Source organism: Hevea brasiliensis, chromosome 11, assembly GCF_030052815.1.
Source record: "Hevea brasiliensis isolate MT/VB/25A 57/8 chromosome 11, ASM3005281v1, whole genome shotgun sequence".
NCBI lineage: Eukaryota > Viridiplantae > Streptophyta > Magnoliopsida > Malpighiales > Euphorbiaceae > Hevea > Hevea brasiliensis.
In genome coordinates, this window is record NC_079503.1 from 2,955,667 (window position 1) to 2,981,561 (window position 25,895).

Genomic DNA, 25,895 nt, shown 5'->3' on the forward strand with positions numbered 1-25,895 from the left:
ATAACTGAAGAATACCGTGTTGCCAATCAATATCACAATTCGATCAAATAACTGCAAAATACAGTGTTGCCAATCAATATCACAATTTAAGCCATGACACAATTTTTTTCGTACATGCCGTGTTATACACCACGACAAGACACACTCACCCCAATAATCGAAATCAATGAGGGAGGAAGCTAGCTGAATAATGAGTACTCATCCACACTCACCTCAGACTGGGAAGTCAATAAGGGAGGAACATAATCACACTCACCCCAGACTGATAAGTCAAAGAGGGAGGAATATATCAACAGTGTCATGCCAAATGTGAATCAAAACAATTTCAAATCACAATATTTCATACAAACCATAATCACATTTTATCTCAAAATTTCCATTTGCAAAGTTGGCAACACAATGATTTCCAAATAATATTCCCAAAACCAAAGCAATAAAAAACTATTCATAACTCATTTCTCCAAATAAATTTGCTAGTAAAAGCAGTAAATATTAAAATTATTGTGCACAAACACAATTTAAAATAATAACATATAAATAATCATAATTTATTTCAATTGAAAAATTCAAAAGAAATACTTATTGTGCACAAACACAATTTAAAACAATAACATATAAATAATCGTAATTTATTTCAATTGAAAAATTCAAAAGAAATACTTATTATGCACAAACACAATTTAAAACAATAACATATAAATAATTATAATTTATTTCAATTGAAAAATTCAAAAGAAATAGTTGTTGTGCACAAACCTCTGATGACTGTCTTCCTGGTCTGGACTCAGTGTTTCCTTCCCTTTTCCTGAGTCTTTAGTAACTGAGAAACACAATTTGAAGTGTCTCAGTGCTAATTTAATTTGCCTCTAACAATAATGTTCGATAAACAATTCACTGGATACCTTTGTTTGCTTAATCAACCCATATATTGACCCTCAATGTGTTCTAGGTAAATTAGGTCTTAACGTTATCAATATGTCATATTCGATAGTATTTTAGGGTTGGTACGTTTTACCAAACTCGTTTCCTTGTTTAGTGCATTTTAATGCAACTTGCTGGATTCCAGAATACTAGTTTGACCTAGCTGGATGACCTAGTTCCCTCAGTTTTCGGGTTTCGGTCAAAACTACAAACTTGTAGATCTATGTCTTATGGACCGCGGTGCAAAATTTTAGGTCATTCCGAGTTAAGTAGACCAAGTTATGGTCATTATACTATTGCTGGTCAAATGGTATCAAATTAGGTCAATTTTAGGTCAATTTGGTCAACTTTGGTTCGGCTAGTTTTTGGACTCGAACTTGTGCAAGCTTTTTGACTTGCTTATGGTCATTTCTGGGCTTTGGTGTCTTCATAAGACTTGTAGGTATAGGTCTTAACTATTCATGGTTAAAATTTCAGGTCAATTGGACCTGTTTTGAGTGAGTTATGGCCTAAACACTCACTGCTGCCCAATTGGTCATTTTTCAGGTCCTAATTGCACCTAATCCGAATTGGTCATTTTCTTAGGTCATCTTGCAAGCAGAATTTTGGTATGTTTTCTCAATGAAAGTTGGCACATTTTATGCCTAGTTTCACCTCCAATTGGTCTCATACCAATTGAGGTTACACATTTAAACTTATTGGCTAAAATATACAATGCCCTTGGTTACCTTGCTTAAACACACATCCATGACACATTTACCTTGCAATATGTTTACTTTCCTACCATTTCTGTTTTGGTTCATTACCAAAACCACATCCCACTTCACATTAACATCTCTTTGGGCAGATTACAATTATCTTCAATACACCAAATATAACTCTAATTCTCAAAGTCCAAACACAATTACACATACACATAACATTACTAGTTTTTACATACTCTTTACACAACAAGTTCATATACATATCCATCAATCCTTCTATGTCAATATTCTGCCAACACTTCCATGAATACATACATTTATTCAAGTGTCCCCAAGCTGCCGAAAATCTTCTTCAACACCAAATTGTCCTACAATTCATCAATTCCCATCCAAGTGCCAAAAATCACCATATAAATATGAAGTAATTCACTAGGTTTATTAAATCATCATAACTAACATAATTCTCATCAAATATATGTACAATTACTTCATCAATACATGATTACAAGGCTGCCCAAAAATGGATATCTCAATATTCTTCAAACTTAAAAATTTCCTTCACAAAACCAACACCCATAACATGTATACAAAGTTTATCAAAGAAATCTTCAAAAATGCTAACTTACCTTATGGTTGGAGCTTATTAAACCTTGCTTAAACTTCTTAAATTTGGTATCAAACTCTTCCTTGTGATGTGTAGACAAACTTTAATGAAGAACCCTAGGTGATTGGAGTTGAAATGGAGGAGTGCATGGAGCTTGATTGAAAAATGGCCATGGAGGATTTTGGGGAGTTTTTCATTCACGATAAATGGAGGTTTCAATGTTGAAGATGATCTTTTAGTGGAGCAATCTGCCCACTTATGCTTATTTTTAATTCATTTTATGATTCTTAGTGGTCCACTTACTTACTTTAAATCATATAATATGTTGAATTTCCACTTATTCCACATTAAACCCTTCATTTTTGCTATTTACTTTAGGTACCACTAAACTAATTTTTCATTTTATTTTCTAAGTGTAATATTATTTATTTTTAATGGACATTTAGGTCAAAAGACAATTCAGGATGTCAAATGACCATAATGCCCCTGTTCGGGTTGCATTCCCGATTTTTTGGTAATACCGGGTTTTGTCTGTTTTTTTATTTCTCACTTTTCTTTGTATTAATTATTTAATTTTTCTTTGATCTTTCTAATGATATTTATTCTTCAATAAGGGTCTATTTAAGTCCTAAAAAATGTTTTCCAGGGTTCCCAGCAGTCCAGGGCTAGTCAACGGTCCACGCCGTGACTTCCCGGTGCGGTCACCCATCGCTAGGGTTTCCGGCTCGCTTAACTTGGTTACATTTCTTTGCTATGATTTTTCCTTTATTTTTCTTTTATTTTCTTTTCTTGTATTTCATTATTTTATGTCTCCTCACTCATATTAAAGTGTGGTTCTAGGCATCCTAGCTGTCCGGACAGCACTGGTCACCGGGACAGCAAAACGCACTACCGAACATAGGGGTGTTACATGTGATGCCTCCAAAGCACTTTCACCAGTGGAATTTGATTATTTCTCAGTTCTTTCACTTCCCGAGCTAGGATCTGTATAGGTTCTTCTGTATATGTCAAGTCCGATTGGATTTCAATCTCTTCCATGGAAATGACATGGGAAGGGTCTGAGCGATATCATCTCAGCATAGAAACATGGAATGCATTGTGAATTTTGTCCAGTTCTGGTGGTAAAGCTAACCGATAGGCCACTGGTCCCACACGTTCAATGACTTCATATGGGCCAATGAACCTAGGGCTTAACTTATCCTTCCTTCCAAACCTCAGTACTTTCTTCCACAGTGAGACTTTGAGAAACACTTTATCACCAACTGCATACTCTATCTCTTTTCTGTTCAAGTCGGCATATGATTTCTGTCTATCTGAGGCAACCTTCAGGTTAGCTTTGATTATCTTTACTTTTTTCCTCAGTCTGTTTCACCAGGTCTGGTCCTAGCAGCTTATCTTCGCCCAATTCAGTCCAACATACTGGAGTTCTACATTTCCTCCCATACAATGCTTCATACGGAGCCATTTGAATGCTAGCTTGGTAGCTATTGTTATATGCAAATTCTGCCAGCGGGAGGTATCTATCCCAACTCCCTCAAACTCAATGACACAACTCCTCAGCATATCTTCCAGGATCTATCCCATAATTTACATTATTATTATCATTTCAATTTATAAATTGTGAAAATTCAATTAGGTTCTAGGTTTACCTGGATTTCTCGTTTTGACTGTCCATCCGTCTGAGGATGAAAAGCCGTGCTAAAACGGAGTTGTGTGCCCAAGGCTTCTTGCAACTTTTTCCAGAATCTCGATGTAAACCTTGGGTCTCGGTCAGATATGATGGAAAGTGGGATTCCATGCAGTCTATCTCACTGATATACAATTCTACTAGCTTCTCCAGTGAGTAGTTAGTCCGAATTGGCAGAAAATGTGCTGACTTCGTCAATATATCCACTATCACCCATACTGCATCATGCTTCTTTTGGGTGAGAGGTAGACCACTAACAAAATCTATAGTGACCCGGTCCCATTTCCATTCAGGTATGCTTATAGGTTGTAGCAATCCTGATAGAACTTGATGTTTTGCTTTAACTTGCTGACATGTCAAACACTTAGTCACATAGTCAGCTATATCCCTCTTCATACCAGGCCACCAATAATGAGGCTTCAAATCATTATACATTTTCGTGCTTCCTGGGTGCATAGCATAAACACTAGTGTGTGCTTCTTTCAGAATACTAGTCTTCAATTCCCCATCATCTGGTACACACACTCTTCCTCTGTAGTACAGACACCCATCTGCTTTCACCTCATATTCAGTTTCCTTTCTCTCTGAAATTTTACCCACAATGGCCATTAATTTTTCATCTGCCCTCTGCCCATCTTGTATCTACTGTAGCAGGTTTGGCCTCACTTGCAACTCAGCCAAAATAGCTCCATCTTGAGCTAAGGACAGACAGGCTGTAACACCCTCACTGTAGCAATTCTATACATTCTACTGTTTCGATGACCGGTGTCGGTCTGGACAGCTAGAACGTCTGGAAAAATAATTAGACTAGAGTGAGGAGTCATAAATAACTCAAATATTAATAAGAAAAGTTTAGGAAAAATTTTAGAAATAAACTACAACCAAGTTAAATGAGCTGGTGCCCTAGTGATGGGTGACCATATAGGGAAGTATCGGTAAAGACAGTTATCGACCCCAGATCCGTGAAAAAAAATTAATGAAATAATTTTTGAGACTCTAGAGAAGAGTCATTGAGATTTCTATGACATTAGAATGCCAAGAAAAAGGTTTAGAAAAATTTTTCAATCGGTACAGACAATTTTAGTCTGTTAAGCCAAACGGAGGGCATTTTGGTCATTTCGTCTTCAGAGATGATTTTTGGCCGACTTGTCCAATTAAGTAAATAATTATTATGACATAAAATAGGAATAAATATTGATGAAAAATAAATTAAAAATGAGTAAAAGAAAGAAGAAAGAAAGATAAACCGACAACTCGGTAAGAGCAAAATTTGGTCAATTAAATTTGAGGGTCCAATATTGACCAAAAATAATAATTATTAATTTAATGAAGCTAAATTAATTTAATTAATTGAAATTATGAAAATTAAAAATAATTATTGAAAATTCAAATTATAATGATTATAAACTTCAAAATAATTTCAAATTTGTCATTCTACTTATTTACCATATTGCCATTAAATATTTAATTATTATATAGGTTAATTATTGAACAAAAAATCTGCATTTTTTCCCTTCTTCTTCCCGTCCATTTGCTTTCTTCCCTTCTTCTCTAAAAATTTTCCATTAAAACCTAAAATCCAAAGCTTAAAACCCTAAGTCTCAACCAAATTTTTTCTTGGAAAAATTATAGCCCACCCTAAACTAAAGCCTAATTAGTAGAAAGCACTCAAGAAAAACCAAAAAAAAATTGAGTTTGGGGCAAGAGGAATTTCAGCCAAGGTGGACCAAGAAGGAGCTTCAAGTTTTTGATTGATTAGAAGGTTGAATTGAAGTTGAGTGAAGCTAAGGAATAAGGTTAGTGCTAGAAATTCTCTTGGAATTTAAAATAATTGCAAGTTGATTTAGGGTTTGCTCAAATATGGAATTTTGTGTTGTGACTTGAATTTGATGATGTTGAGGTTGATTATTGACTATTAGAAGTGTTATAAATGTGAATTGAAGTTTGGAAGTTGGGTGAAATTGAAAATTGGGAGTGCTTCTCTTATGCAGGAAATTTGGACCTATGAGTCTAGGGTATTGTTTGACCTATAATTGAGGTTGTGTGACTCCAATTGGTATGAGGCCAATTGGAGGTGAAACTAGACACATAATGGCACAACTTTGGTGAAGAAACCATGCCCAGAAAACCAAACCAACTTGACCAAAAGTTTGCCCTAATTCGGGTGACCTGCAATCTGCCTAGGCAAAATGACCAAATGAACAGTATTTGGTCATTTGGCTATAACTCAATGTAGCAAGGTCCAATTGATCTAAAATTTTACCAGTAACAAGTTTAGATATAGACCAACAACTTTTATGAAGAAACCTAACCCAAATTATGACCATAACCTAGTCAAATTGGCAACCAAACTTGAATTACCAAATCTGGTAGAAACAATTTTACCCAGAATTTTGGGTTCTGCCCAATCCGGCCAGTCATGGTTTTTAGGCCATAACTTGAGCTACAAAACTCCAAATGGAGTGATTCAAAAAAGGAAATTCAACTAGACAAAATGAGAAACAACTTTTATGTTGATCAGTTTGCCAAATTCCCACTGCAAAATTGACCAATGGAATAGTAAAACAAAGCATAAAAACTGAAAATTCTGCCAATTAACATTAAGCTTGGAAATGGTATTGGCAACCAATACCAACAAATTTTGAATGCAAAATGTGGTATCTTGGAGAACTTAGGTTCAATAAATTTATTATGTATTAAAAAGTCAACAATTTGAGTGAATAGTATTGTGAATAGTAATACAAAGACACAAAGTATAATAACTAAATTGGTAGAGGAAATTAAGGTATGAAATTTGGAATCCATGAAACATTCATGGATTACTTGGAATAGAAATAGTAATTTACCTAAATGACTTAATAAACATTTAAGTTATGTGAGTATATGATTAAGATTTGTATTTCCTTTACTAGTAGGTCTAATAAAACATAAGTAATACCACTTGAATATGAAATGAAATTAAACTAGATGGATTGTTGAGTATAAATAGGATGAAGTTTACATTAGGATTTATGTTTCCATTACAAATAAGATAATAACACTTTGTATGAGTTATAAATTCATATAAATATTGTAATGAATAAATGAATCACATGAAAATATAAATGAAACATTAGTTCTATTTATAAGAGAAAGGAAGAATGTTTTGAGTACAATGGTATATGAACACCATTGTTGTGAATTGTGATCAATATGAATGATGTAAGAAATGTATGAATAGTATGATGAATTTATAAATTATGAAATTTATTATGAAATAATAAAGTCATAAAACACAATATATTAATATTTAATGATATTATGTGCCCTTGTATTGCCTAGACACGTGTGTCAGATTGGATAGATTGGTATGCCAATAGGGTATTGTTTTAGCAGTACTGCGAAAGGCTTTATGCCTGTATTCATGGCTTTGTGCCCGTATTCATAGCTTTATGCCCGTATTCATGGCTTTATGCCAACATTCATGGCTTTTATGCCCGATTATGTGTTATCATGACTTTTTAACCATACTGACTGCATACGTGGTTGACGTTCTGCGTCCCATAGTATGACGGCCCGAGGCACTGCGGTGTCCAGTGCCAACGACCCGTTATCCAGTTTAGTCAGCCTGTCATAGGTTACTTGGGCAGTGAAATTTATTGAGATAAGTTAAGAATATTAGCAATTAAAAATATTAGAAAATAAATAAAATAAATGAGTAAGATGTCTTAAAATAAATTAGAATAGTTATTTATTAGAAAGAATCGAAATGAATTGGACCGATATTAAAATTTACTTATTATGAGATAATCTGAGACAACCTAGCAAGTATAGAGAAAATGCTAAAAGATTAGCAAAAAAAATTATAACATAAATGAATATTGCAAATGTGACTTCTATAATAATATAAGTATAAATTTATTATTTTCAGATCATTTTTCTTTGTACATTATTACTGTACATTGGCGAAATAAACACTTTCAAAGAAGACTAAATTAGGATAAAACATATTAAATTTTAGAAACCACATGTGAAGTATAAATAAATCTTAATTATTTGAATTATGTTTTATTTTTATCTTTATTTGTATATTATTTCCTTGTTATATTGTTGCACCACTAAGCAGCAATGCTTAGCGCGATGGAATTGTTTCCTTCGCGCAGGTACTGAAGCTAGAAGCCAATGGACGTTTGACTGGGAATTTTGGGAGTTTTGATCTGTAGAGTGTCAAAGTTTGTCACCTCCTCAGCAATGCATGTAGATAGGGCCCATATAGATCATATTTTATATTTTGTATAAAATGCTTAGATATTGTATTGTAATGTATATTATGAACAGGTAATTAATAGGAATGCGATGTAAATTAATTAATTAGCTTTTTCATATGTAATTAATTTATATATCATATAAATTATGAAATTTTGTAATTATTTTATAAATTATGTAAATTAAGGAAATTTAAAAATTTTGCTTATGTAATTTGAGAATGTTTACATATGAATTGAGTATGAATGGAAATGATTATGAAATTGAAATGTATGGATGAGATTAGAAATATGAGAAAATTATGAGAATGATTGATGAGATAATTATGATTAGCATGGATAAGATTTTATTTTAGAAATATTGTTGAATTGAATTTCAAACAGGTGAATATTGAAATACGCCAAACGATAATAAAATAGGGGAAACTTCGTTAGTTTCTCCATCGAAAAATAATCTATATTAAATATAACGAGAACAAAATTTTTAAATAAATAAAGTAAGATAAGTTAGAGTGCTCCGGCACCGAATGTAGCACGCTTTGTTCGGCTACACTGTAGTCGGGTAAGGGGTGTTACACAGGCATTGAGTGATCTTAAAGCGGTGATGGACTTCTTGCTTAAAGCATCAGCAACTACATTTACCTTCCCAAGATGATAATCTATCACATAATCATAGTCCTTTAGGAACTCAATCCATCGCCTCTGTCTAAGATTGAACTCCTTCTGGGTTGGCAAATATTTTAGACTCTTATGGTCTATATAGATGTAACATTTTTCACCATATAAATAATGCCTCTATATCTTTAGTGCGAAGATAATTGCTGCTAACTCCAGATCATGAGTAGGGTAGTTTTGTTCATGTGGCCTTAACTGCCTGGAAGCATATGCAACTACTTTCCCCTCTTGCATCAATACACACCCTAGCCCATTATGTGAGGCATCACTGTAGACCACAAAGTCTTTTCAGGCCGTGTATTGCTGTTAACACTGGTGCTTCTGTCAGCATAGCCTTCAGCCTCTCAAAACTGGCTTGACACTTGTCGTTCCAGTCAAATTTCACATTCTTGTGCAACAACTTGGTCATTGGAGCAGTTATAAGAGAGAACCCCTTCACAAATCTTCTGTAATACCCAGCTAGCCCCAAGAAACTTCTGACCTCAGTTGTATTTCTGGGAAGCTTCCATTCCATCACTGCTTTTATCTTTTTGAGATCCACTCTAATCCCCTCAGCTGATACTATGTGTCCAAGGAAGGAGATCTCACTCATCCAGAAGTCACATTTGGACAGCTTAGCATACAACTTCTTTTCTCACAAGATTTGCAGAATAATCCTCAAATATTCATCATGTTCTTCCCTGATCTTGGAATACACCAGAATATCATCAATAAAGACCGCTATAAATCGATCTAAGTATGGATGGAAGATACGGTTCATAAGGTCCATGAATGCCGCTGGTGCATTTGTTAGGCCAAAGGGCATCACTAGGAACTCATAACGCCCATACCGGGTTCTGAATGCAGTTTTTGACACATCTGCATCCTTTACCCTCAACTGATGATACCCTGATCTGAGATCAATTTTTGAAAATACACCAGCTCCCTTCAAATGATCAAACAGATCGTCAATTCTGGGCAATGGATATTTATTCTTCACAGTTACTTTATTCAACTGCGGGTAATCAATACACAATCTCAAAATTCCATCCTTCTTCTTCACAAATAGCACCGGAGCTCCCCATGGTGACACACTGGGGCGTATGAACCCCTTATCGAGTAACTCCTACAACTGAATTTTCAACTCCTTCAATTCAGTGGGTGCCATCCTATAAGGAACAATTGAAATGGGTGCTGTACCCGGTATTACCTTAATAGCAAACTCGACTTTCCTTTCTGGTGGTAAACCAGGCAACTCTTCAGGAAATACATCTGGGAAGTCTCTTACTGTGGGTATATCTCTCAGGTTTGGCTTAGCCTGCCTAGTATCAACCACGTGTGCTAGGTAAGCTTCACAGCCTTTTCTCATCAATCTTTTTGCAACTGTGGCTGAGATAATATTGGACAGGAAATTTGTCCTTTCACCCACAACAGTGATCTTATTACCCTCAGAAGTTTTTAGAGAAATCCTCTTCAATTTGCAATCAACTATTGCCTGATGATGTGACAACTAGTCCATTTCCAAAATCACGTCAAACTCATGGAAGGGCAATTCAATTAGGTCTGCCGAGAATTCATACCTCTGAATCCTCAATGGACAACCTTTATACACCTTATTCACTACCACACTATGGCCTAGTGGATTTATGATCAGAATGTCTTGATCACTCTCCTCTACTGGAACTCCCCTCTCTATGGGTAGTTTGATGCAAATGTAGGAATGAGTGGATCCTGGATCCACTAATGCATGCACAGAAGTGTTATAGAAGGAAAACGTACTCCTGATGACATCCGGGGCATCTTGCTCCTCCTGAGCTCTGATGGCATAGGCCCTGGCAGGTACTCCAGTATCTGGCCTCTCAGCTGACTCGGATGTAAGCCTCAGTGATGGACCAGCTGCCTCAGGTTTACCGGGCTTCCTAACCCTTTGTGGTGCAAGAGCAGGTCTGTCAGCTTGTGTCGGAGCAACAGTAGTAGTCCTCTTCAGACAATTCTTGATCTAGTGTTCTGTAGATCCACACCATAAGCATGCACTGGTCACTCGCCAACAATCTCCCTTATGCCACTTCTGGCAGTACTGACAGGCAGAAGATGCCGGGGCTGGTCCCCTAAACACCGTCCCAGGAGAGCTGCCCACTAATGGTGTGGACTGGCCTCTCCTAGGTGTGAACTGTGGTCTGGGTCCCTGAGACTGACCCTGATCCTGTGGTGGTCTTGAACTCTGAGCAGGAGGACCCTTACTCTTCTTACTGGGAGCAGAAAATGTACTGGACTGACCTGGACCCCTCTTCTGCTATCTTTCCCTTCTATTTTGTTCATTTATTCAGATCTTTCCACTTTTGATGCAGCATCTACCAGTTTAGCAAAATCTGTGATCTCTAATGCTGTGATCATGACTTTGATATTGTCATTGAGCCCTTCTTCAAACCTTCTGCACCTCTCTGCCTCTGTAGGGACTATCTCCCTCCCATACCGGCTCAGTCTGATAAACTCACGCTCATATTCAACCACTAACAATTGCCTCTATCTCAGACTGATAAATTCTCTTCTTTGCTCTTCTAAATACACTTTGCTCACATATTTCTTCCTAAACTCTGTGAGGAAGAATTCCCAGGTGATCCGTTCAGGTTGCACCTCACTGGTTACTGTGTCCCACCACTGATATGCATCATCCTGAAGTAGGGACACAGCACCCACCAGGTTCTGCTGGGGGGTGTAGTTTAGCTATTTTAGCACTCTAATGGTTCTATCCAACCAGTTTTCTGCTGTCATGGGATCATCCTCCCTCTTCCCCAAAAAGTCCACAGCCCTATGCTTTCATAGTTACTCCATATGAGATTTCTGTGGTGCTGGTGGAGGTTGTGGCTGTGGTTGTGGTGGTGGAATTGCCCCCATCATTTGCCCATAGAATTCGGTCATTTGCTGAAATAGAGCAAACTGAGGTTGGGCAGGTGCCTTAGCTGCTGGTGGAGCAGATTCTCCCCTGCCCTCAGATTTAGCCCTAGGTGGAGCACGACTCACCACCTCTTCATCAACTGCTCTTTGCGAAGTAGGATCCATATCCTATTCAAAATAAGAAAATAAACAGATCTGCATCAGTGTCACCTCAACACTTACAAATACAATGCAATGATATGCACTCTATCTAGGCCCATAAACGCCTAAATCAATGCTTTGATACCACTAAATGTGACACCCCTTACCCGTCTACAGTGTAGCCGAGCCAGTTATGCTACATAGTGTGTCGGAGCACCAATTTATGTTTCTATTACAATTTATCCCTTTTTATTCATTTATTTTCAATTTTGATAAATATGAATTTTTCCGTAAATTTAATAGAAAATCCGGTAGAGTGCCGGCCGTAAATTGGAAAAACAGTTCTTCTGAACCTGTTTAAAAACGCTTCCAATATAATTTCCAAATCCAAACTCCGTTATACACATTTCAAGTCAATTTCAAAATCTCAATCTCAAATCACAACACTATTTTCAAAACTTTTCTGTTCACTTCATCACTTGAAGCATATTCATAAATATTTCTCAATATTTCATTTATCAACATACATTATACAGGAAATTTCAATAATATGAAATTTCATATATTTACATTAATACATAATTACAAGAGTTTACAGTTACAATCCAAACTAATACAAAATGCGAAAATACAAAATGCTCCGAAAATCCTATGTCCTACTATATGCACTGCAGGTGTGAGGTGACTCGGGACTCCAAATGCAAATCTAAAGGCTCACCCGGTCTGATGTCTGCTGGGCTCACCAGCTAGGTCTCCAGTACCTGCGCGTGGCAAAAGCGACACGCTAAGCAATTCTGCTTAGTAGTGACAATATAAAAAAAAAATAAAATAAACGAATATGCAGAATGTGTGTTTACATTTTTGGTAGACTTAACTTCTGATATTATTTGTATTATTATTCGATTAAAATTTGATAAGGTTTATTATCATTGCTCGAGTAACCCATACTAATTGACTGGACTGGATAAACCGGTAAACTGGTACTGGGCAGTAAGTACCTCGGACTATCACACCATCGGTCACATTGTGTCTCCCGGTGTGCAACAGAACAGCTAATAAGCTGTAATAATTATCAGGGTTAAAACTCAAGTATATCAACTCAAATAACATAGCCAAAGGCTATTATGTCACAGAATGACATGGAAAGCTATAAAACACAGAATGACATAAAGCCATATGCAGTACTGCTAATAGAACCCTATTGGCATGCCAAGCTATCCAAACCAATCTTATTAGGTATACTAGGGCATATTACGCTTTTAAATTTCATAATTTTTGAACTTCAAGTTTGAATGTTACTATTCATTTTATTAGTCAACTAAAATATTGACTTTTTGCATAGGCAATAGGTACATTGGTTCTAATACTCCCAACATATCACATTTTGCATTCAAAATTTGTTGGTATTGGTTGCCAATACCATTTCTAAGCTTAATGTTAATTGAGCAGAATTTTCAGTTTTCACTCTTTGTCTTTACTATTCCATTGGTCATTTTTGCAGTGAGAATTTGGCAAAATGATCAACATGAAAGTTGTTCCTTATTTTGTCTAGTTGAATTTCCTTTTTTGAATCACTCAATTTGGAGTTTTTTAACTTAAGTTATTGCCCAAAAACCACAACTGGCCGGATTGAAATTTTTCCAGAATTTCTGGATTGACCAAATCTACAGTGTTAAAAACAGTGACTGCAACTCACTTTTTGAATATGTTCTGGTCATAATTTGAGTTAGGTTTCTTCATGAAAGTTGTTGGTCTATATCTCAGCTTGTCGCTGGTAAAATTTTAGGTCAATTGGACCTTTCTACACTGAGTTATGGCGAAATGACCAAACACTATTCATTTAGTTATTTTGCCCAGGTAGACCGCAGGTCACCCGGATTAGGGCAAACTTTTGGTCAACTTGATTTGGTTTTCTAGGCATGGTTTCTTCACCAAAGTTGTGCCATTATGTTTCTAGTTTCATGTTCAATTAGCCTTGCACCAATTAAACCTCTACAATTCAAGTTATTGCTGCCCAAACCTGCTGGACTCATGTCCAATTTTGCCAGTCATCAAGGCCAGCCACACCAAACCCAAATCCCACTACTCAACACACTTCATTTTTTATTTAAACAGAACCAAATGGTCACTAATTGACCATTAAAATGTATTTTCATCATCACATGGTCAATGTCCCATTTTTTCACACCAAACCCTAACTCAAACATTACAACCCATGCATTTTCATTTTATTTCATTAATCTACTTAGTAGATACATATTGTGGGCAGCCACACTAGCATTTTAGCTCACAAAAATCATCACCATATTACCCTAACCAAAGCTGCTGAAATTTAGGGTTTACATACAAATAGTATTCAACAATTTTTCTTTATAATTTACACTCATTCTTAGTCCTTAACATGAATTTAAAGTAAAATTCATGGTTAGATCATTAACCTCTATGGAGTGAAGTTTTCCCCACTTGCTAGGGTTGCTCTTTTCCTTTTCTTTTTGCTCCCAAAAGAATCACCAAGATGCAAGAACACTTTTTTGTGTTGGGAGTATAGGGTTTAGTGGGGTGAGAGCTAAGGAAATCAAGCTTTGAAAAAGCTTGCTATGGTTGCCAATGGTGGATAGGTCACGGCAAGGAAGAGATGAGGAAGAAGAGTTCTGATTTTCTTTTGTTTTCCAGCCCATTTGGTCTCTTTTAAACAAGTTTATGCCATGTGTCAACATTGGGTTTGTTGGGAAAACTTTAATGACATCACTATGATGTCATAATGTTATTTTCTTTCATTTTCTCTCCATTTCTTATCTATTTAATTGTAATTAAATTTTTAACAATATTTATTCATATTTTATGTTATATAAATTATTTATTTAACTGGAAAAGTTAGCCAAAAATCATCTCCGAAGACGAAATGACCAAAATGCCCTCCGTTTGGCTTAACGAGCTAAAATTGTCTGTACCGATAGAAAAATTTTTCTAAGTATTTTCTTAGCATTCTAATGCCATAAGAACCTCAATGACTCTTCTCTGAAGTCCCAATAATTATTTTATAATTTTTCCCCCGAGTCTAGGGCTCCTAGTTGCGAGAACCGCAACTTCTCACTAGGTTACCCATTGCTAGGGCACCGGCTCATTTAACTTGGTTGTATTTTATTTCTAAAATTTTTCCTAAATTTTTCTTATTAATATTTGAGTTAATTATGATTCCTCACTTTAGTTTAAATATTTTTCCGGACGTTCTAGCTGTTTGAACCGACACTGGTCACCGAAACAATAGACTGTACGGAGTTGTTACAAGGAGGGTGTTACAATTTCCGATGATCCGACCGTTGGATTGACGATCCAAGACCACATATGGACTAAGAGAGAGGAGAGGAACATGATGGTATGATCAGATCCGGCAAATGTAGCCGGTGACTGGCAGTCGGCCACCATGCGCGGTAGTTCCGGCGATGGCTCCGGTGCGCTTTGGAGATGATTTAACTTCCAAATGCTTCCTCAAAAATTTTTAGAATTTTTGAGGCACAGATAAGCTTCGGGTAAGATTATTTTCATTATTTCTCTGTTTATGGAGCATAAATGCAGTGTTCTTAAACAGAAAAAAATTTGAGAAAAATTCTAAGGAAAATATATGATGAAAGTAAAATTATTTGGAGATATTCTATGGTATTTGTTGAATTTTTGAGTAATTGTAAAATATTTTTGAAAAATATAGATGAATTTTAGTTAGATTTTTAGCATATGGGCATATAAGATTATTTGAAATTAAGACATTTAAATTTTATATGATTGGTTGAAGCTTAAGGATGGAGGTTTAAATATGTGAATATTAAATTGGGTTGAATTAAGAATATGTTAGCTGTTGAAAACTTATGAAATTGAGTAATATTTTTGAGTAAAATATTCATGGGTGATTAGAAAATTACAATTCCTTTTTTCAATAGCCTTATAATATTGTTAAGGACCATGGGGCAAAATTTTAGAATTTTTAGAGCTTGTTTGAGTGGATTTTTACAAAATGTCAATTATAGGGACTAAAACGTAATTTTTAAGGTTTTGAGTATTGCTTGGTTTGGAGGGCCCAGGAGGGGCCATATAATGATGATGAGATATGAGTTGAATTTAGAAGTGTTATTTGAGCCTTTTTGCAGGTTGGGTAGGTCCCAGGTGTAGGGGAAACTCTGCCGGATTTCCGGCATGAATTAGGCTGTCTGTTGCCTCTTTAGAGTTTTATTTTGACTTAGTACTAATAAATTTATAATTTATAATTTAATAATTAGGTGATCGATGTCAGCTATTTTCCTCCATCTAGCAGCCACAATAGTCCTCGGTGTACTGTGAGTAAAATATTAATTTTAATTATAATTTCGATATTATTATATGTTCAAGCATGCCCATGCATCACTCATAAATATGTATTTATATAGTTAAACGCTAGGCACGTTTTATGTTGCATTTATAATTGTTAAAGTGCCATGAATGTTGTTGTGGTAATTTGGAGCAGTTTGCATGAGTTGGCGTGCGTGTGGTATGGTGTTGGCTATGGATAGGACGGGTAGACACGGCTTGAGATCTTCGCTGGGACCCGGTCCTTCGAGGTAGACACGGCTTGAGTTCTTCGCTGGGACCCCGATTTGGTTTATTAAGCGAAAGTCCGGCTTGAGTTCTTCACTGGCATAGGTTGGATTAAGAGGGCTGTATAGAGGATCAGCTCTCATATATGTATTGTTTGACAGTACTGGATGTGTGAGTACTCCAAATTGCCTTTTTGATGTGATTTATATGAAATTTGTGATAATGTTGCATTTCACTCAACAGAATGCATTAGCTTTAGATAGCTATAAAGATTATGGTTAAAATTGATATTTTACTCTCTGAGTCGAACGCTCACTCCTGTTCACCATATTTTTCCAGGCTAAAGAAAGAGACATTTTTCAGAATAATCTCTCCCTTTCCTCTCAGGTTATGAAAAGATTACTTAATTATATTATTATTCTCCAAATTTGTAATTTAGGACTCCGCATGTGCTAGTAATAGTATTAAGCCTGTCAGGGACTGCATGAATTTAAGTTTTCGTATTAATAAATGAAAATTTTTTTTTATGAGTTTTAAATGGTTGTAAATGAGGTAACAGGGTTGAGCTGGGCTCCCCTAATTTTAGTTTTTGATAATTATTGGGTTAAGTTGACCAAAAATACAATTATAACAGTTTAATTTAAATATTTTATATGCATATTGAGCCTAAATTGTGGGCTTAGTTATGAGTTTGAGAACAGTAAGGCTTACTGCGGGCCTCGAGGGCTTTATGCTGACGCAGGTCCTAGTGTCAATTCGGCCTATAGGTTGAGTGGTGACATAAAATAAATGTGACTTGCTTGTTGAGCAAATTTTTTTTACCAGGAATAATTGCTTCAACTTTGCCAGCCAACCCACAGGATCCATTAATGGTTAAAAAAAAGAAGTTGACAAGGCCTTTAGGATGAGACTAATTAAACCATCCATGCTTTGCACAGTCTAGCTTCCAAGAGTAAAGCGTTGTGTAATGTGATTAAAAAAGAATTACATAGCCCCATGGATGATGGATTTGCAAGCCCAGAATCAGAACAAGAACCATGGAAGCCTTGGCCTTTTTCGTCAGATTGAATTTAACAGTTAAAATATATTAAAGATTAATTTAAAATTAAATTTAATATATTTTAATAATAAAAATATTAAAATAATAAAATAAAAGTAGCTGAAATTGTGTCAAGGTTCTTACAAAACAAATCAACCACATTAAAATAAGTTCACAAGCAGCATGCCGTTTTAAGACAAGAAACAAACTCCTTTATTTACTTTTTAAGTCAATACATACTATTTCAAACAGGGAACTTGGATTCATAACAGAATGAAACATCACTCCTTGCAAGCATTACCGATAACAATACATCAGGGAATAAAAGTTTTAGAAACAAAAGTAACTGGAGTGGGGAGAGCTAACTAGGGGAACTTAAAGTGCCTTCAGGATTTCATCAACACTGGAAACGGTGAACTCTCCACCTTGTTCAAGATTTGCAGCCTTCACCTTGAGATCATCAACCAAGAGAGCAAACCTCCTAGATCGTGTGCCAAGTCCTTTCTCATTCAGATCAAGCTCAAGGCCAAGGGCATGTGTATATGTTGCAGAGCCATCAGCCAGGAATTTGACGTGCTTGTTTTCAGGATAAGTTTTTGCCCAAGCCTTCATTACAAAGGGATCATTAACTGCAAATGAGATCCAGAACCAGTGAGTTGGACGTTAAAACACACGACAATACAATAGCACAAGATAATTATCCCGATAATCGCTTTCAGCAGGCATTAGAGCTAAAAAAATTCCAAATTTAACAATGATCTGTTAACCACAATCGCAACCGAGAAAATTCATTACAAAATATTTTCACACAAGGACAATTTCTCAACCAAAAAAATAAATTCAATAAACCTTGCATATCTTTAACTTAACAGTCATTGGAGTTTCCAATTTATCGTTGGACGAAACTTGAAATTCATCACATTCAATTATATTCTATCGAGCATACTCTTCATACATGGTTCAACAAAAGGCACACACGAGTTACTCTCTCCTTGAAATTCAAGGCGGCAAATTGCGTGTGCCGATGCCTAGAAAATGGAGAAAAAAATTGAAGCATTCTAATCATTTTATCAATAATGTCCCACACACTTCATAAACTAGAGAGCCAGGATATTCTTTTACCATGTCCCCATCCAAAAACGGAGAAATCAAAGGTCGGAATTTTCGGATCGAAAGAATTTGCCACTCGCTAAATTCTCGGTAATTGCCAATACAAAGTCAACAAATGACGGAAAGGTAAATCGTTTACTGTAACATTACGAGGAAAATCGTTCAATTTTTGTTGGAAGCAGAATCCAAGTCAATTCAAGTGTTTAGACCTAAAATAACAGAAACAAAAGAAGAATAGTAGAAATCGTTTTAGAAGAGACGTACCGCTAATGCATAGAATTTCTGCCACTCCCTTCGATTTCAGCTCCTCTGCTCTCTCGATAAACCCTGGTACATGCTTCAAGCTAACACACGCCAAATCAAACTCCTCAATTAAACAAAATCTCAATTACAAAAATTAAAAATGATAATCAGTGGTAACCTGCAACAGAGGGAAAAAACGAAGAATATTACCTACAAGTAGGGGTGAACGCACCGGGAACACCGACGATTACGACCTTTTTACCGGCGGCGAGGGAGTGGATGGACACCTGCTGGAGTTGATCTTGATCATCGAAATAAGCAAGAGTTCCCTCCGGCAGAGTATCCCCAGCAGCAATCGGAGCCATAGCTTAATCAACTGTATCTGATTTTTCAAGAAGGGTTGATCGTAGGGTAAGCAGTAGCCCAAGCGTCTGTGATTCAGAAAGCTCAGACAGCGCGAGTATATATACAGAATGGCGCTATCTATTAAAGTGCATTTGAACAAATTTTGGGTTCCGGCTATTTTTTAATTATCGAGATGATTTGAAAAATGTAAAGATGGTTGCTTTATCATCAAACAGATAAAAACTTTATTTTTATTAAATTAAAATTTTGTGATTTAATAGTATTATATATTATAATATAAATTAATAAATATAAAAAAAATACGTTAATACATCGTTAAAGGTTCTGTAAACTACTGATCGATTTTAATTTCGATTTTAATCGATTTGATTTTAATTTTTAAATTAAATTAAATCATATTTTTTAAAAAATTAATTCAATAATATAAAAATATTTTAAAAATTATTTAATACTAAAAATTCAAAAACTATTAACCACGATAATTTGATAAGTGTTTTTAACACAATAAAAAAAATTACTTAAAAAACTAATCTAAAAGATAATAATAATTTAAATTAATTTCTAATGATAAAATTCTATCATTTATAAATTAATTATTTTTAAATAAGGCTAATAAACCTTATCGTATAATCTGTATTTATATCAACTATATAATAACAAAAATTTTTAAAAATTAATAATTTTATTTAAAAATAAAATTAATTTAAATGATAAGATAATTTAAATATAATCATCTATAATCATAAAATTTAATCATTTGTAAATCAAATAATTTTAGATAAGGCTAACAAATTTTATTCTGTAATTTTTATTTATATTCATTACATAAGAGAGAAATATAGTAATAAATTTCTTCTGATTCACAAAAATACACCATTTTATAGTTAAAAGACACATCATTTTTATAAACATCTTTGATAAGAATGGATAATAATTTTATTGCAATTTTAAAATTATAAAATATATAATATTAATTCTTATTATGAAAATAAAATAACAAATAATTTACAAAAATACACAGCTAAAATTGCTAGTTAAATTTAAATCTTAATTTTTTATTTAATTTAATTTATATCTTAAAACAGCAAATAGTGGGACGTGGGGAGTATCGTGGACCCGGAGTCTTTGGGATTTTATGCCACATCGTAGGCCTTTTTTGGTCAACAAATTCCTTTCACATTTGAGGAAGGAGACCTTCGAAATTTTTATTCGCAGAGGACAAATTCATCTTCGCCCTCATTTTGGTCAGCCGTTCAATGTCTTCCCTAAATATATTAGCTAGTATTTTAATGGGTTGTGCCTTGAGAGACTTGGTCTTACAGTAAATAAAAATAAGAAAAAAAAATATATATATATAATATAAATATAAAATTTATAAGAATAATATATTTTTGTGATTGAATTTTTAATTATTAGACTAAATTAGGTTAGATTTTAATTAAATAAATTTTAATGAGAAAAATAACAAATATATAAGCATAATATTATAACTAATATAAAATAATTTTTTAGCTAGAAAAATAACAATTCCCCAGTGATTAATCCTAAGACAACATTCCAATTACTTTCTAGAAGATGCTATTTTAGTAGAAGTAAAAATATCCAATATCATATTGGTGTAGTCAAAAAATCCCATGTGATAGTGAAATCACAATTATTCAACTACAGGATGAACCTTCTATAAAATTTTTATATATTTTATTTATTATTTTATATTTAAGTTATTTACTTTTTATTAATTATATTTTTAATGATTAATTCAATTTTATTTATTTATTTATTTATTTACTTTTTTATAATTGCAAAAGCACGGGTGGTCATAGTGATGATCACAAGACTCATCATTTTTACAGTCAATGGAGATGGCAACTTTGGCACGAGAGCACTTATTGGCCAAGGTCTTCGTCTTCCATTTACTCCTTCAACCAAAATTTTCCTACCACTGATTGTGGTTTTAAAGGCTGAAACATGGAAATTCCTTCTTAATATCATTGAGCCAGGAGAAGAAAACTAAGTAGAAGAAATCTACTAGCATTATTGGCTCCACAATATACCTTTTTTTAATGCAAGAATTCAGTAATTCAAAATCATCTTATAATTTAGAATTAACTTAGCAAAGAAGTTTTAATTAATGAACTGGATAATGATCTGTCTCCCAAGAGATTCTTAAGCTTGTGGAATATCATTAATGGAGTTCTAAGTCTCCCCATCATCAACTTGAAAAATTGCTTTTATGGAATAAAGCTGTTATTTTTATATGGCTTTAATTTTAGATATGTCTTAATAAATTTAAATTATGATTCGATCCAAAAGTTTTACGTTGTGATTCGATTGGAAAAATGTGAGATCTTTGGTGTATGCAGAGGACATCAATCAATAATCTCAGGCCCAAAACCCAACACTGATATTTTTGGGGGTATAGGGGCAATGCTTCTGCATTATTGATCAATATAAATATTATAATATTCTATCATTTACTCTAGAGCTATAAGATATTTAGAAAACACACTAAAAGTAGGGTTTGAGAGTTTTAAATGATTGCATATTGCTCTTTTTTTCATCATACTAGAAATTTTTTTTCTTTTTTTTTACCCGTGAACGTAAACTTTACGGTCAAATTATATAAATTATGTATTATTCTTTTTCTCTTTTTTTATACTGTGTAATTATATAATTGTATGTATTTATTAAATTTACATGCCTATTATGATAATCACATTTGAGAAATTGCAGCTAATAGTTAAATTTCTGGCCAATTCAAACCTTAAAAGCATTAAATTAGTTTTTATAAATTACCATAAAAAGTATCTACTTTTATCTATCTAAAGAAAAAACACATTAATTAATGCATTGTCTTTACCACGTTGATAGAAAGATTTCAAGATAGATCATGTTGCAAGTTAATTTATTTATTTTAATCATTCTTTTTAATTCTTATCATTTTAGAATGCAAGATAGTTTATGAGAAATTATGATATTATAAAAACTAGTAAATTAATATTTTTTTATATTATTAAAAATAAAATTAAAGTACATTATGAGACGTTATGATATCATAAAAGATAGTAGATTAATACTTTTTTTATATATTTTTAAAAGAAAATTGAAATACATTATGAGCCGATATGATATTATAAAAGATAATAGATTAATATATTTTTTTTTTCATATTCTTGAAAGAAAATTGAAATGCGTTATGTGCTTTTACTACACAACCAGTGGTGATTGACTTCTACAATGAGGTACCTGATTTCCAAAATACATAACAGTGTCTGATCAAGCCAACACTAATATGCATTAATTGGAGTGCATCTTCCTGCTAAGACGCTTGAGTATACATCAAACAACAGAATGTTTGATCGGAGATCCCACAGGCTTATCCATTTCTTTCTCTTCTATGGTTGCATCCCAAATTCTGTTGTTCTCACTCCCATAGAATCGACTACAGAGCAAATAGTAGAAGAAATTCAGCACACTAAGAGAAGCAAGAAGCCAATAGTAATAGTCATAGTGACCTCTGTTGAGATTATTTGCTACCCAACTCACTTTCCCATCTTTTCCAGTTTCACGATTCAAAATTGACACTATAAAACTCCCTAGCAAGTTCCCAAATGCCATGCCAAGTGAGAAAAGAGCCACTCCAATGCTGGACATAGTCTTGGGAAACTGAGAGTAATAGAATTCTATTTGACCAATTGCATTAAAAGCCTCAGCTAGTCCAGTAACGCAATGCTGTGGCACTAGCCACATTGCAGACATGTTAACTAAACCCATAGGCTTATGTGCCAATCCTTCTCTAATTGCCATTGCTCGCCTCTTGTGCTCTACTGCTCCAGCTATTGCAGTGGATATACAAGAGAGTAGCAGTCCAATCCCCATCCTTTGTTTATTGGAAAGCCCTCGGGGTCTTTTGGTGAACTTGGCTATTCTTGGAACCAAAATTCGATCGTAGATGGCTACCCATATTGTCAAAGTGAGGATTGTAAACACACCAAAGGAGGCTGCTGGGATTTTGACCTTCCCCACCAAGTGCCTGTCCATGGTCAGGGCTTGGAGTACAGGGAATGCGTGTTGGCTTAGGGTCGCTGAAAGCATGATACCAGTGGACCATATTGGCATCACTTTGATCAATGCTTTTAGCTCTTCTACCTGTTTAACCGTGCAAAGCTTCCACGCATCTATAGCCAATCCTTCTTTGTCCAAATCCTTCTCAGGATTTATAATTACGCAAGCTTTGTTTAGAAAGCTTGAGGAGGAAAAAAAAAAGAATAAATTGTAAAAATCACGGGCTTCGTACTAACTAATTAAATATTGATTTTGATTTGAGAATATACCTGAGTTTTTCTGTAGGAATTACAAGGGTTGAATCCTTGTGATGATACCATCTATCAGAATCGCTTCGTGGCAAAGAAATGTATTTGTTCTTCCACGCTGCAGATATTACTTGAGCAAAGCCAGTAAGCAAGCTCGTGTTGGGCTTCACTTTAACATAGCGGGAAGAACCCATGAGGAACAGAACAATTGACAATAACATAAACCCTACAGGTACTGCAAAGCCCACAACCCAACCAGCTGCATCTTGGATAGCGACCACGAATATAACCGAAACCATGACTGAAATTCCAACTGAAGCATAATACCAATTGAAGAAGCTCTGTAAAGTCTTGTCGTTTTTTGGGTTTTCGGGGTTGTCCAACTGGTCTGCACCAAATGCTAAAGAGCAAGGCCTAATGCCGCCAGCCCCTACGGCCATCAGAGCAAATGAGGAGAGAAGAAACATCATCTGCGCTGCATTTGGGGATGCACAACCTTGTAAATTCCCATCTTTTTGATCGCAATGTAAAGGCCTTGCGCTAGGAATAATGGCTGTTAGCCATAGCAGAATCATTCCCTGCAAGAAGAACGTTGCAGTACTGTTCTGATTATATTTATGAACTCAAAATTATTCAGATTGATGATTTGCTTACTAGTAGGCTGACGACTGTTCCGAGCACGATGACACGAAACCGACCCAAGTAAGAATCAGAAACGAAAGCTCCTATGATGGGAGTAAAATATGATGTGGCTGCCCAGATAAACAATATATTAGCTCCAGTAGCACTACTAAGGTTATATTCATTTTGCAAGTACAAGATCATATTTGCATGAAGCCCAACTCCAGCAACCTTCTCAAAAGTCTCATTTGCTGCAAAACAAGATCAAAATTTACAAAAATCTTGAAACAGTAACAAAAATTTGAACTTGGTTTATGTTTTATCATTACCTATAATGAAAGGCATGGTCCTGAGACCACCCTTTTTCCGTTTAACATTTTGGATTGTGTTCCTTTCATCTGAAGTAGTCTCCATCCCTTGTTTCTCCTGCAATGAACTTTTCTTCTTTTTGCAGTTATATGTACAAAACAAAAGTAGATTTTAGAGTGGAGATTACGAGGAAGAAGACTTGATCATATCATCCTTTCGGTTTAGCATCTTTTTGGATTGTACAAAGTGCGATGAGGGGTTATTTTGGGCGTACTTATTCTGTCATATATTTCATTTCCACTACAATTCCTTGCAACGTTTAGTTTTGATTGAATTCAATAATTAAGTGAGACTCTGGATTTGATCTTTTTTAAATTTATTTTGTACAGCAAAATAAACAGAGGATGATTTCTCTTCTCTATTATTGGAAATGAAATTTGGTGTATTGAAATTTAATTTAAAATTTCTATAAAAAAAAAAAAGTTTAGTAGGTGACATTCCAGGATTATTTATCCCCAATACATCAAAATGATATAAATGACTATACTTTAAAGATTACTTAGTAAGGAGACTTAATCTCAATATGTAACATATCCTAAAAATGCCTCTGACCTTACATATAAAAAAATAATTTAAAGTTAAATATTATGTATGTTAATCATAAAATTATAAAATAATTAAATTAATTACTTTTTTCAATGATATTAAAAAAAAAAAATTCCAACTACAATTTCAAGGCTTTGCTAGTTAGTCTAAATTTCGTGGCCCAGGAGTGATTATATCAATTTCTTTTTTAATTTCAACCACATAAAATTAAATTAAATTAGAAAAACGAATAAGAAAACAATCAGATGTTCCAGAGGAGCAATCCATCTCATAAATTTGTCAGAAAATTGAAGTTTCATGATTGAAAATAACATTAATTTTTCGAAGGAAATCATGCAAGTTTAAATGGTGAACCATGTCACAATAACAATTAATTGGAGCTGTTTATATGATTTTTTTTTTCTCATTTAACTCTATTAAACACTAGATGTTATTAATATTAAAATTTATAAATTTTCTTACAATATTTGCCTTCATATCATCTTAGGTATTTATTATAAAAAAGTTAAGTTTTGTTATCGATTTTTGTAATCAACTAGCAATCGAGTTATAATTAAAAAATTATTTTAATTGATTTCAAAATTATCAATCAATTCATAATCGATTGAAAATTTTAATTACTAAAATCAATTATTATTTGTAATCGATCCCTTACCAAGTGCTAATAATAATCGATTTTTATAATCAATTGTCTATAATTACTAAATTTTTTCTTTCAAATTCTCTTATTTTTTTATTTATAACTTATTTACAAATTAGTTGCTAGTAAGTGATTAGTAATCAATTTTGTAATTAACTTTTTTTCTTTAAAAATTTTCGTTCAATTTTTTGTTTTCTTTTTTTATTTGTAACTGATTTGTAAATTGATTGCT

The 25,895-nt window shown here is 34.2% G+C and overlaps 2 protein-coding genes across 2 annotated transcripts; both read right to left on the bottom strand.

Moving 5' to 3' along the window:
* Window positions 1-17,644: 17,644 nt before the first annotated feature.
* On the bottom strand, window positions 17,645-19,338 carry LOC110661076 (peroxiredoxin-2). Its single transcript, XM_021819604.2, has 3 exons — window positions 19,019-19,338; window positions 18,830-18,909; window positions 17,645-18,084 (listed from the first exon to the last, which is right to left on the bottom strand). Exons 1-3 carry the CDS (start codon window positions 19,171-19,173, stop codon window positions 17,831-17,833), a joined length of 489 nt encoding a protein of 162 aa, XP_021675296.2. The 5' UTR covers window positions 19,174-19,338; the 3' UTR covers window positions 17,645-17,830.
* Window positions 19,339-22,361: 3,023 nt separating this feature from the next.
* On the bottom strand, window positions 22,362-24,522 carry LOC110661073 (protein NRT1/ PTR FAMILY 1.2-like). The gene is made up of 4 exons (XM_021819601.2): window positions 24,438-24,522; window positions 24,142-24,359; window positions 23,509-24,065; window positions 22,362-23,420 (listed from the first exon to the last, which is right to left on the bottom strand). Exons 1-4 carry the CDS (start codon window positions 24,520-24,522, stop codon window positions 22,514-22,516), a joined length of 1,767 nt encoding a protein of 588 aa, XP_021675293.2. The 3' UTR covers window positions 22,362-22,513.
* Between the last annotated feature and the right edge of the window lie 1,373 nt (window positions 24,523-25,895).

Coding starts and splice junctions, on each gene's coding strand:
- LOC110661076 (XM_021819604.2), bottom strand. CDS start 19,173: ATGGCTCCGATTGCTGCTGGGGATACTCTGCCGGAGGGAACTCTTGCT. Junction 18,910..19,018: donor GCGTTCACCCCTACTTGTAG/GTAATATTCTTC, acceptor GGCGTGTGTTAG/CTTGAAGCATGTACCAGGGT. Junction 18,085..18,829: donor AGAAATTCTATGCATTAGCG/GTACGTCTCTTC, acceptor TCTCATTTGCAG/TTAATGATCCCTTTGTAATG.
- LOC110661073 (XM_021819601.2), bottom strand. CDS start 24,522: ATGGAGACTACTTCAGATGAAAGGAACACAATCCAAAATGTTAAACGG. Junction 24,360..24,437: donor GACCATGCCTTTCATTATAG/GTAATGATAAAA, acceptor CTTGTTTTGCAG/CAAATGAGACTTTTGAGAAG. Junction 24,066..24,141: donor GAACAGTCGTCAGCCTACTA/GTAAGCAAATCA, acceptor TTCTTCTTGCAG/GGAATGATTCTGCTATGGCT.